This window comes from Daphnia magna, linkage group LG10, assembly GCF_020631705.1.
Source record: "Daphnia magna isolate NIES linkage group LG10, ASM2063170v1.1, whole genome shotgun sequence".
NCBI lineage: Eukaryota > Metazoa > Arthropoda > Branchiopoda > Diplostraca > Daphniidae > Daphnia > Daphnia magna.
The window spans coordinates 2,911,466-2,929,167 of NC_059191.1; the positions used below are offsets into that span (position 1 = coordinate 2,911,466).

General features: G+C 37.6%; 1 protein-coding gene across 2 annotated transcripts; it reads right to left on the reverse strand.

Moving 5' to 3' along the window:
- Positions 1-9,069: 9,069 nt before the first annotated feature.
- Positions 9,070-9,950, reverse strand: LOC116930225. Of its 2 annotated transcripts, XR_004398303.2 has the most exons (3): positions 9,871-9,950; positions 9,662-9,805; positions 9,070-9,606 (listed from the first exon to the last, which is right to left on the reverse strand). XR_004398303.2 is itself a non-coding variant. In XM_045180052.1 (2 exons), the coding sequence occupies exons 1-2, from the start codon at positions 9,734-9,736 to the stop codon at positions 9,262-9,264; spliced, it is 420 nt and encodes a 139-aa protein (XP_045035987.1). In that variant the 5' UTR covers positions 9,737-9,931; the 3' UTR covers positions 9,070-9,261. The 2 variants fall into 2 exon arrangements, 1 of the variants encoding a protein (XP_045035987.1); XM_045180052.1 differs by having other exon boundaries at positions 9,662-9,931.
- Positions 9,951-17,702: the final 7,752 nt, after the last annotated feature.

Below are 17,702 nucleotides of genomic sequence, written 5' to 3' on the forward strand. Positions count from 1 at the left end.
TTAGTTGCGCGTGCTGACACATTAAGTTGTTTATTCATTCAGGTAGTTAAGAGTTCACGGTATCATAGGATGGTTTTTCGATCGAATCTGTCTATTTCATATTGTAACGCGGGGAGTTACTTGAAGACCCCGGGTAGTGACTAATACACGTTTATTCATTGTAAACGTACACAACACTACAACAGATATCAGTAGACTGGGGGCCAGTAAGGGACACATACAAGTGTTTATGCACTTTTGTGGACAGCAGCTACCGGGGAAAATATCCGCTGAAAAGGCTGCCGGACATCTCGGGTAGAGTTGCGGTCAATAGCTGATACAGGAGCGCCGGAAGTGACAACTAGTCCATGGGGCCTCAATAACCGCGACAATATACATGCATCGATAGCGCAGTAGGCAGCACGCGAGTCTTATAATGTCGAGGTCATGAATTCGAACCTCACTCAGTATTCAATAAAATAACTAAATTTTTTCTACTTAAATACAGTACTGTAAGAACTGGTTGGTTTGAAAATTCAGCATGTAAAACAAGAAATACAACGGTGCGATAATAAAGGTTCTACTGAGATTTGAACTCAGATTTTCAGACTCAGAGTCTGAACTGCTAAACATTACACCATAGAACCACCGCTAGAAATGATAAAAAACCATAGAATTACTTATGTAAAGGGATCATGGATTTACTCATTCTTCCCTTTACGGAATAATTAAGTTATAAGCGGTTCAAATAAATAAAAAGGGGACGGTTGATCCACATTGCAAGTGTATTGGCTACTAATTCTAGTCTTCAGACATAAATAAATAGGGGTGTGACATTTCAAATGGATTAGTTGAGCAACGCGTGAGGGAAGGGTCCAATTCACAGAATTAACTTAACTGAACTGACTGGTATTTTAAACTGAGTCTCAGAGCTGCAAGGTGCTCAAGAGGACTTAACGGAACTAGCGAACTAAAGAGAACTAACAGAACTAACTACGAGAGGAAAGTCACGGCCTTTTATATGGAAACATGCGGACGTGACCCGAATAAGGGAAGCAATAAGGAAAGAAGGCTCCGTGCAAAAGCCACCCCCGACTCGAGTTGACAGTTCTACCAACTCACTGAAGTCATATTTTAGGGAGGTTAAATGGTACCCACCCTTAGGATGAGTCAATTATAGTTTAAAGTCGTGAGATTTACAGGAGAAAGCGTGAGTTTTAGGTATAAATTAGCGTTTAATAGTCCTGTGTTAAAGCCACCCCCGAACTGTGGTGACAGTTCAGGCAGGTCACTTAACTAGGGTTTAAGTGAATAATTAGTTGAAATATTTCTATATCTACGGTTATTAATGAATTGTGATCTTAATCTAAAAAAGGGTTGAATGTTCTGGTGAGTGCGTTGCAGGTGCAGGAATATTCTAGGCGTGGGAAAAGGTAAGAAGATGTTCTGGAAGTTTCCGGCTAGACGAAGGTGCTTCCATGTGTAAAGGTTTCTAGGCTGTGTATTTGCCAATAGACAACTCTGAATAAGATGTTACAACCATGCACTTATATACCGAAGATTGAAGATTAAGAAGGGAGGGGTTTACAATAACTTTGAATTTTATCATAAACAGTTAGTCTCAGGGAAGGTTGCATTCGTGACGCCGTTCTTGCTGGGTGGGGTTGCTGTTGCTGGGAGGAGTTGCTGTGGTCTATTACATTCCTTCCCCCTTCGACAAGAAGAAATTGGTCCTACAATTTTTTCCTCTCTGTCATCCGATTTCTTCTTCTCCTTACTTCTTTCCGGCATGTGGCGTGACACTGGTTAGATGAAAACTTGTTTTTACCTGTCACCAGCTGGACCTAATTTCTTTCCTTTACCGTTTTCCTTGTTTGTTGGACAATGTGTATATAGTTGGAGACACAAAATATACACAAGACGCAAGATATGTTTCCTTTACCGTTATTCACTTCCTTTAGGCTAAAAAGAGTGTTAGTTAATAAATGATGGTCTACGTTCCTTTTTTACAGGAATGCTACGACAGATTTCAATCAATTTTTTTCTTGACTGCTTTTCTTCTCTTTTCTTCTTTTAGTTTTTTCTTGACGCTTTTTTCGTCAGTCCTTCGTTTTCTTTCTTTGGTTGTTTTTGTGTTTGCTTGTTGCTGCTTGTTGCTTGTTGCTATTTTTACTTTTTTAAGGTTAGTTGTTTTTAGATCCAGTTTTCGTTAAGCATCTGCAAAGGTCTTCCCATACCATTCCATAACCCACAACATAAGTGCACGTCGTGTGTTTTCCTGTGCATTTGCGAACTTGATCTGATTCCCAATTTTCTTCCATAATAGGGTAAATACTGCGTTGTTTCGGTGCGCTTGGTTGAGCTGGGTGTGATTGTGAGGGTTTTTCTATGGTAAGGGGTGTAGGAGCCGTCATACTAGCGAATGGTTGTTCTATTATTTCTTCTGGTGGTTGAATGTTCGAATTTGCGATCATCGAAATTAATCCGTGTGCTTCTTCCATATTGATTCCGTATCTTCTTAATCTTCTAGTTTGGCGAATTTTTGCCATGATTCTTGTAAAGGGGTCGCAAATGATGAATATGCGTAGGCATTGTAAAACAATTAATCTTTAATAGATAGAATAAGAATTTTCAATGTGCCGAACCATGAAAACATGGTACCTATCTGATTATCCTGTTTTCCTCTGCAGTACATTGTTCCAATTTTAACGGTTGGTCGATTCATAAGGTAAGACACATCTGTGATTCTTGAGAGATTAAATTACTATTTTCTTTTTCCAAAATCCATCTAGTTGATTCTTCAGAACAGGTCGCAGCGGAAATGCGATCTCCTTCCGTCGTCCGTGATGCAGATGTTGCTATTTGGTATACGTATCGTCTGCTTGACGATATATTCGAATTCCAACCTTGATGGTTGAGGATCATCTTTTGAAAGTTGGTTATGGGTTATTATTGAGTTGCTGCTTCCTGATTCGTAAGCAATATAGATGGTTAAATTCTTCTCTACTTGTTTCCCTTCTTCTTCGATAACTGCCATTTTTCGGTGTGCCAATCTTATAGTTCTCCAGGCGTAGGAGATGCTGTACAGTCGAGTCCCAAGTTGTTCGTCTTCTAATGGGCTGTTGAATAGAAATTGGACATCTTAAAGAGTCCAACGTCTTGTTCTAGACTTACACAATTCTCTGTAATCGTTGCAAACTGAAGTATCCAGGTCGGTATTTTGAAGGCATGTAGTTAGCGTGGTTTTTAACATCTCATCTAAAAATTTTGTTGTTTCTGCAGGATACGTCAAGTACGTCAGAGGGATTCCAACCACTTTGTGTCCTATTGGTACGATGTCCTTATCTGGTTTGTTAAGAAATGATATTTTGATCTGTCGGCTGGTGTCGTAGAGACGACTGGTATTATCCGACTCCGGTATTCGAGGAATTTCCACGTATCCTCTTCCTTTTAGTAATGTTTGGGTGCATGAACTGTTGGTTGTTCTTTCTCCCCACACGATCGTATTTTAATTTTGGATGAATTGTCCTTCCTGTTGGGTGGTGTTTAGTAATCCGAAAGGGCTTTCAATTGGGCGATCTGGTTTCTTATGTCGTAGCAAGATCTGTTCCGCTATACAGTTGAGGGTTTGGTATTCCTTGATTGCGTACCATTTACCTTCTTCTGTAGATGTGGCTGTGAAACTGAGTCCCGTCGGATATTTAATAATCGCGTCTTATTTCTTTGTACTTGGTGTTATTTCTTTCCCGGATACAATGTATCATAAATAATCTAATTTTTCTTTAAAAAATTCGCACTTCTTCCTTTTCAACTTTAAACCCGCTTGTTTAAGAAGTCTAAAAACTGCTTCCAAGTGTGTCAGTAATTGATCAGTAATTGAATTACTGAACACTATAATGTCATCTAGGTAAACCAATGCGAATTTGTACAATACTGTTCCAAGATGTTTTTCATTGCTCTTTGTGCTGGGAGCATTTGTTAAACCGAACGTCATCCGATTAAATTCGTATTGGTCCAATTTACAAATGAAAGCTGTTTTGTGTTTATCACTTTCCTCTATTTCTATCTGCCAGTAGCAGCTTAGTAAGTCCAATGTTGAAAAATAAACAGATCCGCACAACGCGTTCATTGTGTCATCTATCCTAGGTAGAGGGTACTTATCCTTAACAGTAATTTTGTTCAAAGCTCTGTAGTCGATGCACAATCGCATCTCTCCATCTTTTTAGGTACCATTACTATGGCTACAGCAAAAGGACTGTGGCTTTATCTTATTATTTTGTTACTTAGCATTACCTCTATTTTAGCCTTAACAACAAGTTTTAGGGATTCGGGTGTTCTTCGTAGTCTTTGATTAATGGGAGCGTTATGGCCTATGATGATGTGATGTTTCACTTGTGTAGCTAGTCCCAAGTCAGATTCTTGGTCTGCGAAAAGACTTTCGTGTTTCTTTAGTAATATTTCAATTTTAGTTCGTATGTCGTCTGATACATTGAGTGCTTGTTCTACTTTTTCAGCGATCTTAGCTATCTGCTTAGTTTTATTATTAAAGTCTAATTGAATGAAGGATTCTAAGTAACGATAATCTTGTTGTGTAACATCTTCGTCTTCTCTATCAATTGGGATTAGTGATATATGGATTCCTGCTTTGCTAAATATTACGCTATAAATGGGCATGGTATTACTTCCAAAATTATGTTCTACTCCAAAGTGATTATAACAAATTTGACGATTTTTAGTGTTAATCTTCACATTATTGTTAGATAAGAAATGTAGTCCTAAGATGCATTGTTCATTTCAGTTGTTTATAACATAAAAGTTATGGTTAATAATATGATTATCATTAATAACAACTGAAAATTCGAATTTCTCTATCGATTGAAGTTCTTGTCCCGACACAGTTCTAAAAATGGGAGGATTCGTATATTTTACTTGTTTTAAGTTCTCATTACACTCTAGAGTATCCAATATTTTACTGGATACTAAACTAGCAGCGGCGCCAGTGTCCACTAAAGCTATAATTTCCCTATTAAAAATTTTAACGGGAATACGTATCAGTTTAGGGATTTCTACTTCTATATCTGATCCTAAATTGTATGTTAGTTGGGAGTTACGTATTGGTTTTATGGTGTTTATCGGGGACCTCGGTTGTTGGTACGTGCTATATCTGTCCAACATTCTCTTGCAATATGCCCTCTTTGGTTACACTTGTAGCAGGTTATTTCTCGATTTTCAGTGGTTCGAGGATTGTTGCCAGGTTGATGCTGCTGTAGATGTTGCTTGCTGTTATAACGCACTTGATGTCTGTAGTTGTTAAAGTTTGGTCCGTTGTAGTTTCCTTGCCTGATGGGGTATTCGTTCCGAAATGGGGGACGTTGGTGAGATGGAAATCTGGTTTGCCTGTATCCTGAAGAATTATAATTTCTTCGTCCTGACTCTGTTTCGACTGAGACTTCTTTCTCGACTTCATTCTCGGCTGTATGACTGTCAGGAAATCGCACTCGCGAATCATGAGATATTGAGTAGCGTTCACTTGAACGTGGTCTTCCTTTTTCGTATTGGTCAGTTACAGATATGGTAACGTCATTTTTCTGTGAGGATCCACGTTTCGTATTAGTACATTTAAATTCGGACAGAGCTTCTGTTAATTTTTGCTCAAGTAATTGGATTTTATCATCTTGTTGTTTTTCGTGATGCATTATCCCTGCTATGACAGCTGACATAACCTTGTCGTCTGTAGCTTCTTTTGTGTGTAGAATTTTTTCAGAAATAAAAAGTTGTTTACATAATGCGTCGAAGTCTTCTTTTGTTTTCTGGCATTCGTAGATAAAGTTCTGCTTTATACTTCGGTAGTAATCCTTGCAGTAGGATTTTGCTTTTTCTGTGGTCCCTAATCTTTTTCACTTTGTTTAGTAATTGGCCTTCAATAATAGTTTGGTTGTGATCAGCCCTTTCTTCTTTATCAGCGATGGTATCGTAAAGATTGTTTAACCTTGATACGAAAGCTCTGCAGTTTTCTTCCGGTTTTTAGTTAGTTTTGAAAGTTTTTTCTCCAGCGTAGCTAAGTCGTATGTGTCTTGAAATCTTGTTATTAGGGCTTCTTTCCAATCCTGGTAATTTAGATCATCGCCTTCCTCCTCAGCGTAGTTTTCATGCCATTCAAAGGCTTCGCCTTTCAATCGATCAGAGAAGAAACGTATTTTTTGGTTGTCATCCCATTCGTTCTTTCGTACTACGTGTTCGGCACCTCGAAGCCAATCTGATATTAGTTTGTCAGTACTTTTTCCTTTGAAGATTGGGATTGCCTTTTTGTCTTCTCTGGAGAATAGCTCTCCTAGGACCTTCACTATTGGTTGAGTGAAGTACCTGTTCACTTTCTTCTCGTCTTCGTCGTCCTGCTCAGTTGTTGGAATATCGTCATCTTTGAGATTTTTCTTGGAGGTGTTCGCGAACGTCTTCTGCGTTGTGCTTTTCGAAGCGTCCTCGTCATCATGTGTTACGCCCATGTCGACTTTCTTTTTTAGTTGTTGATTTTCTTGCTCCAAATAGATGATTGTCTTGTTTAATTGTTCTATTTGCGTTTTAAAGTTTTCTATTGATTGTTCGAAATCGTTGGTTTGTTCTATTTCCTGCTCGTAGTGGAGTGACTTGTCTCGACTGTCTGTCGGCAAGGTCAGCTCGTTAGTTCACCTACTATCTTATCACCCACTAGTTTGGTTATTTCTCCGGGTTCGTCCTCGTCTAACCTTGCGTCGTTGGAGTCTTCACTCTCTTCAGTCTCAATGAATTTAACTTGAAGATTTTTGTATTCTTTCACTCGGTTTTCTAGAAAGGTTATTTGATTTTCTTGTTCCCTGTACCCGATTTTGTAGTTCTTGAAGTTCTTTTTCAAGGTTCTGGTTCTTCGAAGTAAAATCAAGCACGTTTGTCTTTAAATTGATTTTTCTGTTGTAGGCTTGTCGAGTCTGTCTGCCAAAACTTTTATCTCTTTCTGGAGCTGTTCTTCTGTGTCTGAGACTTGTTTTAACAGGTTTTCTGCAGTGTTGAATTTCTAGATCAGCCTGGTCTTCTCACCTTCAAGTTTGTTGATTATTTCTTGCCTTTTGGTCTCGACAGCTGCGTTGTTTTCCTCTTTTCTTTTGAGAAGGTTGTGCATTTGGTTCTCGGTTGCTCAGGTGGTTTCAAGGCTTTTAGGTTCTAGGTCGGTGATTCGGGAATTTGCTTTTTCAATGGGGTTCTTCAGAACCTTGTTGTTTTCTTGAAATTGCTCTAATGAACTGCTTAAAGTGTATTTGGAACTTTTTGCCTTCTTTTTGTTCCTCTCCAATTGTTTTTGCACGTTTGAAAGTTCAAATTTAGGGTAGATATCTGCTTTTTATCTTGAATTAATGCAATTACTTACTCTTTCTGCAATACACTGATGGTACCGAACAAAAATTCTTTTTCTTTTCCATGCAACATGTGTAACTGTTGGAGTAAACTATCGAGTGTTCTGGTGTTCCCACCTTGTGCGACAATATCGTCGTTGAGTGTGTTAGTAGCATTTGCAATGGTTTCTGCCGTTACACCATCTGTTACTTTTAAAGTTTGTTCTAGAAGGTAGTAAGTGTAAAAATGCAGCGAATTTTTGCGTCGCCTGACTTGCTTCTTGTTTCTGTGTTTTTAACTGTTGGATATTTTCAGTTGTTGAGATTCTCTGGTATGATCTACTTCTTTCTACGTCTTGCTTAAATTCTAAGTCTATTAAAGTCTTCCAATGGTCCAAAAATTGTTCTCGATGGTGACTTAGGTTTGGGTCTTGTTCGGTTAAATCAGATTCTTGTAGTAAGGGGTATAAAGGTAGTAGTGTGTTCTCGTTGAGAGCAGTCTTTTGTACAGGTGGATCAAATGGCATTCGCTTACCTCGATGGTGTTTCGATGTCAGTTGCTTGAAGACTTGTTGATAGAAGGCGTAAGAACACTTGCAGCTGGCAAATGAAGCACAGATTTTAAACTTTTCTTCCAGAGTCTTGTTGTTGGTCTCGTTGGGACCTCCAAATGTAAAGGTTTGTAGGCTGTGTATTTGCCAATAGACAACTCTGAACAGGATGTTACAACCATGCATTTATATACCGAAGATTGAAGGTTAAGAAGGGAGGGGTTTCAATAACTTTTACTTTTACATTAAAAGTTAGCCTCAGGGAAGGTTGTATTCGTGACGACCTTCTTGCTGGGTGGGGTTGCTGTTGCTGGGAGGAGTTGCTGTGGTCTATTACACATGTTAGTCGGCTGCTGTAATAATATGTCTTCAGGTGGTGCAGGTGTCTTTTTGGGGAAATCGATGAGAAATATGTCCGTTCTGTTGCTGCTTGCAGTCTTATGGTGGGTTCAAGTGAAGGCTGTGTGACGAGGGATGTGGGGAGATACAGTGAAGAAGCCATGCTTAAAGAACCCTAGCGGAGTTTTGTCGGGTTGGATCCCGTGTTGAACCAGTGTGCTTCACCCGTGTGAAATGTGACACTGGTGAAACACACTGGTGTTACACCTCTTGTTCGCGTGATAGGGCGGGTTTAACACCGGTGTAAGTTATAAAGCTTTACCCGCAAATTTTATAGTTATTTTGCACCGGTATTGTTCTAGTTAAATATACCCGTATAAAGCTCAAATTTGTCCCAGTGTACTTCTCTGATTATCCCTACTATATTAACGGGAGTAATACACTAATATGTAACTGGTGCACTTCTACAGCTGAAATTTTTGTATAATGGGTGCATAAACCCGTATCAAACCCTTTACATGTGCTGGTGATTTTCTCCAGTTTTAATCTCATGCTATTTGTTGGTAGATCACACTTGTGTTACCCTATTGCATTTGTTTGGTACATCGCACTGGTTTTGAACCCTTCAAACATACCAGTTTTCACAGTTACAATCTTGGTCCGTCTCTTTCACGAGTGCAAACAAGCTAGACATTTTCAGTAAACAGACAAGTACTTTTTACTGCCACGTATTTTATTTCTATTGTACTGCTGAATGAAAAAGCATGACATTAGGGCACAAAACAAGTAATTTATTTACTGATGCAGTCCAGAAGGTCTAATAACCATGAAATGTTAAATAAAAATTGTCACAATGTAAAAACCTAACATTGGAATCTTCTTAGTATACCAACGACAAAACAAATTAAAGACTAAAACAGTTAACTAATGCTTCAAGTCTATCTATATACTGTTTCAATGTGATCCCATCGTTGTATTGCATCGGTGTTGCTGTTGCTGATGTGGCAGGTCTGTCATCTGTCTGTTCATCACGGCATTTGTTGCGGAATTCTCTGGCGTGTGTCGATATCGTACTCAAACCAAGAATTCCTTGGGTAACGAAACCTTTGAAAAACATTGCTTCTCCACTGATTTGGTTCTTGATTTTTACCGTTGGCAAAATGTGTCCCAACTGGTGGGTATACCATGAATTGCATGCATTCCGAAACCCAGGTTGTTGGAACACAAGTGTAGTAAGTGATGTCTTTGAAGTTTTCATCTCTTTCAACCGTTTTTACGAGGTAATACTTGATAGATGTAACATTATTAACACTTTCTCCCCCCGTCTTCTCCAAATTGTGTATGCCCTTCCAGTGCATGTGTATTCTTTCAACCTAATAAAGTACCATTATTTTCGCAAAAAGTTCTTTATTTATAAAGTTATTATACCTGGAAGGCACCAGAACTACCCGCATTGCTGTTTGATAAAGATTCCTCGTCGCCTTCAGCTGTTATTGGCTCCATGACTGATATTTTGCCTTTTTTGTTTGTTTTTCAACAAATTCACACAAACTCGCCAACAGGAATTCCCAACTGACATGCACGAGGAATAATTAAACATTAGTCGGGAAATATTAAATTAATAAGCTTAGTTTTACCATCGGCGTTATTCACCACTAAATGCGATCACCACGCGATATGTCTTTTTTCCAAGTTCGTCTGCTCTTTTCCAGCGTGGAGAATTCTAAAGGTATGGAAAGTTAAATAATAAAAGACGATTGATAAGCGACAGCAAAAGCATTCTTACTGCTGGTATCCATGGCTACCACAATATGTCGTCGTCTGCATTTCCACTTGTGTTTTACAATATTGTAAAGTGAGCGCGTGACAACTTGTATCAGCCCGACAAGAAGTAAGTTCTAAATACTTGTAAGGAATGCAACGCCATGACTTGTCCAGTATATAATTTGTGTGTGACTCATTTTTTAACAATGAATCTTGCTTTCTGTCTCATATTTATTAATTTACCCTCAGTTTTCTGTGTATACATAGTATAAAGTATATTTGAATTTACGCGCCTTGCGGCGAAAAACAGACAAGTTGAATTTTTATTCCGGTGTGTGAAACAGGTTTGAAACGCAGTAAACATTGGATGGAAAACTATATTTATGAAACAAGATGTAGACGCGTTTCATTGCAGTGTCAAACCAATATGTTCCTTACAAACTGTGGTAACAAATTGAAATAAAAAATATGAGTGTGGCAAACCAATATGAAATGCATATAGATGTAATTTTAAAAGCTATATGTCAACCACTTTGATGAATATTTCTATGTCCTTATCACAGAAAAAGTAAACCAATATGCTGTTTCGTTAACTAGCCTACCCATGGCTTCAAACCGGTGTCACACACACTTAAAAAGGCGCAGAAACCACAAAAAATGTAAGTGTGTGACACTATTATGAAACCAATATTCCCGGAATAAATCCCCAACACCAACTAGATGAATTTTATGGGTGCTTAAATCTAGTTCTACCTAAAGTTCATATGGGTGTCAGACACCCTCCGAAAAATGCCATCAACGAGAGGGGAAAATATCATTAAGGAGTGTCCTGCACCCGTTAGGAATGCTCTTGAATCTGGTTTACAAAAATTACCTTTACTCTAAGTAAAAATGAGGCAAAATAGTTTCGTAACACGAGGATCCGAAGAGTATCAAATGCAGCTTTCACATCGCAAATTCAGAATTACGTTAAATGAGGCTTTTCATTTGAAATTCCTCGGTTGCGTGAAGCACACCCAATTTGAACCATAAATGAAGGGTTTGAAATAAGTGTTTTACACCACACCAGATCCACACCAAAAAACTCCACTGGGGAATGGGAATTCTGTTACATGACTCCCGGGCTCGTAAAATTACGTCCTGTAATCGGTCTAGTCAAACATAAGTTTGCAGTAGAGGAGGTAGATATTGTTTCATGTCGATTGGTTCTGAAATGTCCATCACTTCTCGACGTCGGTTTCTTCTATGGGTGGTTTTGTTGAGATTTTTAAGTGTGCAGCAACAGCTCTATGTCGTCTTGAATACGCCAAGCCATCGGAGGATTTTGAAGGCGATGGTGCAGATGATTGCTAGACCAATGAAGAACATGATGATCTTGAAGGTTTCCCACCAGCTCATATAGCTGGTTATTCCTTTTTTTTCTTCTGCTGCAACAATGATATTTCTAATCGCTGTTGATGAATTGATGCCTGTTTTCATGCTTTGTTCAGCCATTGCTGCTGCGAGATCTGCTATTATGTTCATGTGGCTTGTTGTAATGCCATCATTAGCCTGGGCTTCATAGTCGTGTGCATTATCATCGTCGTAGCGGAAGGACGTAGGCAAATCCCGTTCTGGTTGTAAAAGGGTTGCTTCGGCTTTCTCCCAGAGTACCGTTACTATAGAAATGATGTCTTCCATTAAAATTGACGTAATAGACTCTCCAGTAGCATGGGCTGTACGGGCAAGTTCCCAGCCGTTTGTGGCGATGATGAAGTTTTTGAATCGAGGTTGAGGTCCACAGCTTGTCGTTTTGAGTAGCGAATGTTATTCTAATGGCTCTGCATTGCTTCAACAATACAGTTTCTCTTTGTGCTTGAAGATTCATGCATTCGGGAAATTGTAGGATGCTGACTGCTAGCCATCCGTCGTATTTAGCAGCTGAGATTGCAAGAGCTCTTTTAGTCCAAACTAATTCGCATTGAGTGTTCCTCACGATTCTCAGAATATCATTTTTGTTCAGTCAGTTTGTCGCGTACAAACTGTACGTGTACGGCCAAACCGACTTGAGTGTTGAGTAGGGGAGAACAGGGTCATCATGGACAATATATTTATTTTTCGTTTTTTTAAATGTTGAGTATAATTCAATTCTAATTTTTGATGTGTGTGGGTGTAGCAATTTCATTTCGACTTCCTTGAATTTTCTTTTTTTTTCTTTCACAAATAAAAAGATGAAACTGTTCTTGTGAAGTCATTTTCTGAACAGAAGTTGAAAATGGTGGGGTAAAACTGGACAGGCATTGTATGAAATTGGACAATGCCAGTTTCAGTAATACAGTGCCATGAAAAAAAAATTTATACATATGTTTGATGGCTACATTCATGCTATGTTCATTTATACACATCCATTTATAATTTTGCATTAAAATAAGGTATTTATATCGGCTTTGATGAAATGGGGGTTGAATTGGACATTTCGTTTGTTTGTTTTTTTAAAAGGGGGGTTCCCAACAAGGGATCAATTATCGAAATACAATCGATTGATACAACAAGCAGACGACAGTCATGCTTCTTTGAGAAGAAATGGCTAATGGTGGTCGAATACTCTTTGATAGCTCATTATACATTGGAGAAATTCCATTCATCACTTTAGATAATATCTCAGGTAATTTATTTTCAAAATTCTAACATTTAAGATGTATGTGATGAAGGGCAAAAGGTTACATTGTTACTGAAATAAGGAAAAAGAATTCCATTTTTGTTTCTGGTAGGCCTACCACATGTGAAATTAGTTCAATATTAAATCCTCATTCGTCTAATATTTTAAGGTCAATTGATATTTTGGCTCTTTGATGAAAACACTGGCCAATTTCTCAACTCCTTAACTGCTGAATTTTTAAGTGTGAATCTACTACATCAACAGACAAAGGCATCATTTTGGATCAGCATCGTTCAAACTGTTAGTTTGAAGCTTGCGTGATCAGCTTATTATAGGACAATCTTTCTCGAGGTAAAATATTTCATGTAATCTTTTATTTTAAACATATTGTAAGAGATGTTGTTTGGTGAACAGTCATTTCATCAGTCATAAGCATCGAAGCTATGACTTCACACTCAACCATAGTCCACCATGTGTTTTTACTATAAATGAACCAAAATTTGTTTCTTTCTTTTTCTAGTAATCCTTCTCTTGGATATTGATTGGTCGTGCTGGTTTTCACTAACAAAATAAAGTAAGAAAAAATAGACGTTGTGTGTTTCATGTGTGCAACAATCATTTAATAGATTTCTTTGAATTAGATGAATAGATCATATGTAAGGGAAACGATTAGATCCCAAACCAACAAAAAAGACATAAGAGCTGCAATTGCTAAAGTTCTTAAAGGGCTTGCAACTATACGCTCTGCTGCAACTGAATTTGGGTTGTAGAAATCAACTGTAGCCTACTATAAATCTAAACATACTCTGGAAAGTCTAGTTCGTTCGAAGTCCATCAAGAAAGCAGAGCATCATAGCCAGATTTTCTCTGCAGCACAAGAAACAGAATTGAGTGATTATTTGAAGAGTTGCTGTTTTCTCAATCACGGGCTAACGACCATAGAGACTCGTAAATTGGCTCACACCCACGCAATAAAAAATAGAATAAAAATTCCCGTAAATTGGAAACTCAACAATATCGCATCAGCAGATTGGCTAATAGTATTTCTTAAACGGAACGCGAGACCATCTATCAGAAAACCTGAAGCAACAAGTCAGGCTCGTGCAGCAGGTTTCCAACCAGCCCGTAGTTTCTTTATTTTCGACCACCTAAGAAACGTTTATGCGAAGCACAACCAATTGGTTGCTTGGGACTGGTTGATGAGTCAGGATGGATGACGGCAGAAAAATTTTTAAATCTATTCCTCACTTCCAATCCCCCGTAAACGCAACAAAAAGATCGACCAGCGCTTTTGTTAATGGATAATCATGCCAGCCATATTGATTATTGTGTAATCGGTTATGCCAAAAACAACGGAATTCACCTCCTGACTCCCCCCATTGTTCTCACGCACTGCAACCGTGCGATGTGTCTGTCTTTGGTCCCTGTAAGAGAGCACTAAGAAACGTCATAATGATTGGATTCAGATGAATCCTGGTAAAAGAATTAGTATAAAAGAAGTTGCAAGTCTCTGCAAGGGGCCTTATGTTTCGAAAATAACATCAGAAAACATTATTCCTGGCTTTTGTTCGACTAGCATATGGCCTTTTAATAGGAACGTAATTCAGAGTTTCAAAATATGCACCATCTATCGTAACCGACAGACCAGGTTGTATTTATTTGTAGTTCTCTGGCCTTATCTTTATTAGAATTGTTGATTTTTTTTCCATTTTTGTAGCTCCTACCATCGATCTAGCAAAGCAAGTTGCTGGTGGATGATCAACATTCTCATAATGGATTGCATTCGTAAATCATCAATATAGATTCGAATTCCCAAGGTAATATTTTTCTTCAGTTATTTTTTCTTATCTTGATGAGAATTACCGATTATATTTGATTTCGGGAAGCGACTAACGCTGGGCTACCGAGCAACTAGATGGACGATCAGCAGTCTGCCAATAGATATGATGCTGCTGATACCGAAAATGTCACTTCTATTATGGACAACCAACAACCTGTTCCTCTTTAAAAAGTGGCCAATATCAATTCGGATTATCAGCAAAATTTTCCTGGTATGGCACTTTGAAACAATCGAGTTCTTAATACAAATAGCATCATTTAAAATTTTCATTATTTGTTTAATACGATTATCTTCAGACGCACCAGCAGTTGTTTGTTCGTTACCATCCGCCCATTTTCGAGAGTTTAAAACAACCAAACATCGGTTCGTCGATCACAACGACCACAAAGTAGAATTGGTCGTACTAGAATTGTTACGGACACACCGGAAAAAAACGCGATTGAAGAAGAATTTAAAAGAAGACAAGAGAGGGGACGAAAATGAAACCAACAAAAATAAGACTGTTGTCTACTTCCAACAATCCAAAAGAAAAATAAAGAAAATGAAGTAGGTCTAAAGAGGAAAAAAAAACGATAAAGAGATGAAGACGATGATGGATCTGATCAAATGAATGAAACCCGAAAATATCCGTGTATTACCAGAAGCGGACGCTCTGTCCATCGTCCCATAAGGCATGTTTAAAAATGTGATGATCATAGCTCATTGTCAAAAAATGTAATATGAAATAAGTAACATACAACCAAGATATCTGAATATTAAAAAAATATATTTTTTTATATATTCTGAAAAAAGTATAAATCACTAGCAAGAGCAAAACGGAACGAAAGTTTAAAAAATTTACCATAAAATTTTGTTATAATGCTAACCAAATGGTTATAATCAACATGATCTTAATTACAACAGTTTGATACAGCCTGAATATTTGGCTCCTCCTTTGGCCTCTCCCACTTCGATAGTTAAGCTGTCCGATATCAGCCCCAGATGCCTTGTCCAAATTGGCCCAACCTGATGCCCTTTAGTATTTTATTCATAATTATAAGATGCAATGATAATAATTTTAAATTTTTACAGAATAAACTAAAAGAATGAGAGATCTAGTTATTTCTCTAACTATTTTATAAATATTTTGTTTTTTCAACTAACAAAATACAAAAGTAAATGTGGAGGATAACAGCAGGTAGCACATCCATTTTTTTTTGTCTTTTTACTACACCCACAATATACATCGATGTCGCAAAAAAACATCATGACAATAAAGTGTGTAAAGATTATCATAAATAAAAAAAAAAAAAACCTTCATTAATTTTAGTACTTTTGACATTTGTCCTAATTGAACCGTGTCCAAGATGACCCCGTTCTCCCCTATTTGTTCCAGGGCAGTTACTGTGTTATTTATACTTGTCCTGATAAAGTTTACTGCCTGATAAAGTTGTCGTTTCTCGTTGAGGAGTTTCGTAGTCAGATTCTTCGCTGGCTTCGTCGAGGTGGGGGATTGAGATGAACAGGTGTTCATTCCACAATAACCATAAACGATTCGTTTTTATGGCGACAGGCAGTTGTGAGGCATCTGCCTTTTGGTGTAATATGAAATGCGAACTGCTGTTTTTCGTCCTCGAGGCAAATTGTTCCTGGAGTCAATGTTTTGATGAGAGCGCTTTCTCCGCTGCTGACAAGTCTGGGAGTGTTGTCGAATGCAGTAGCTACTGTGATATCCCGAGATAATCGTGAGATGATTGTGTGTATGAATCCCGTCCGAAACATTTGCTTTTCCAAGAGGAGTTTCGATGATGTCATCGGCTCCTTGTCGAATGAGTCAAGTTCCTTCCATCATGCAATTAATTACATAAGGGGAGACGGTTGAGAACCAGCTCCAGCCAACCAGCAGTCATCAGTTAAGTTTATTTGAACGTCGTTGCATCTTTTTGTTTTAGCCATAATTGTGCATTCAGTTAATGATGTTTCCACCGCAACTGTTTCTGGAAATATTGTTTGTTGACTGAAGAAATCTGTCTTGATGTGGTTGATTTTCATCCATCTCTCGCAGATTGACGCTTGGAATTTCATTCAAGCTTTTCTGTTTGTCCATAGCATGTAATCGACTTCTTTTTTCGTTAGTTTCAGCAATGACGGGCAATTTTCGTCATTCGTTTATAAAAGTTTTTTTTGTGATGGATTATCGCAGTTGCAGATTATAGTCTCGAATGCCAATGCAGTGGTGTGTAATATTTTTGTTAGCATGAAGTACAGCAACATTTTCTGAAGATAAAGTCGAATAAGTTTGATGCTGCAGACAAAATGGTTGTTTTTGTTCGATGAAAATCTATCCGTGATCAGAAATTTCTAGGAAGACGGATTTGGTGGGAGATATGAAAAATGTGTTAGAATGAAGGATACAATGTAGGAATGCAAAGTAAATTATAGTTTCAGGAAATTTAAATGATTCTTTTTCTTTTGTTTGTTTGCTTTTTTGGTTTTTGTTTTGTTAATGTTTTTTTTTTTTGTTTTTTTCTTCGTTTTTTTCTTTTTTGTATGTATATACATCTTTGTTTATGTCGTGTTTTTGTTTTGTTTTGATTTCTCGAAGGAGTGTGGAAAAATAACAGTAAGTGAAAGAAAAAGTGTACCGCGACCGCTAAGGTGTCGTGGATGTGTAGTTTGAATGGAAAAATGAAGAAATATGTTAGTATTTTTTTATCACTTAACTACGCGTGATTTAATTAATATGAGTAAAAACTTGGTTGGGGGAAAATATGTTATGAATGATGAAGGGAAGAATAGTGGAGTTTGTACATATAGTGAAGTTGTGTAAAATGTGGATGTTAAAATGACCACTAGATGTATGCATGATGTTTTGGGAAGAAAAATAGGACATGTTTTTTATTAAATTTCAATATTTTACTTTATGAGCGTGCTTTTTCTTAAGGATTCAATTTTTTAGTTTTTTTTTAACTATGTTTATTTAATTTTGGAAATAGTTTTATGTATTTCGTCGGGGAAAATATTAATTAGGGACGAGAATGAAAATATAAAAATTAACTTTGCACCGCTGGAGCTGTCAACGTCTGCTTTCATTTGGCTTCTATTCGGCATGAAGATTTCTACGTTTTATGTTGATAGTAAAAAGAATGTCTTGAATTTTAGGGAATTGCGATAATTATATTTTGTGAATGATTTCTGTGCAGTGTTCCACCACCGACTTGAAATTTCATTTCACGGAAATTCAGACT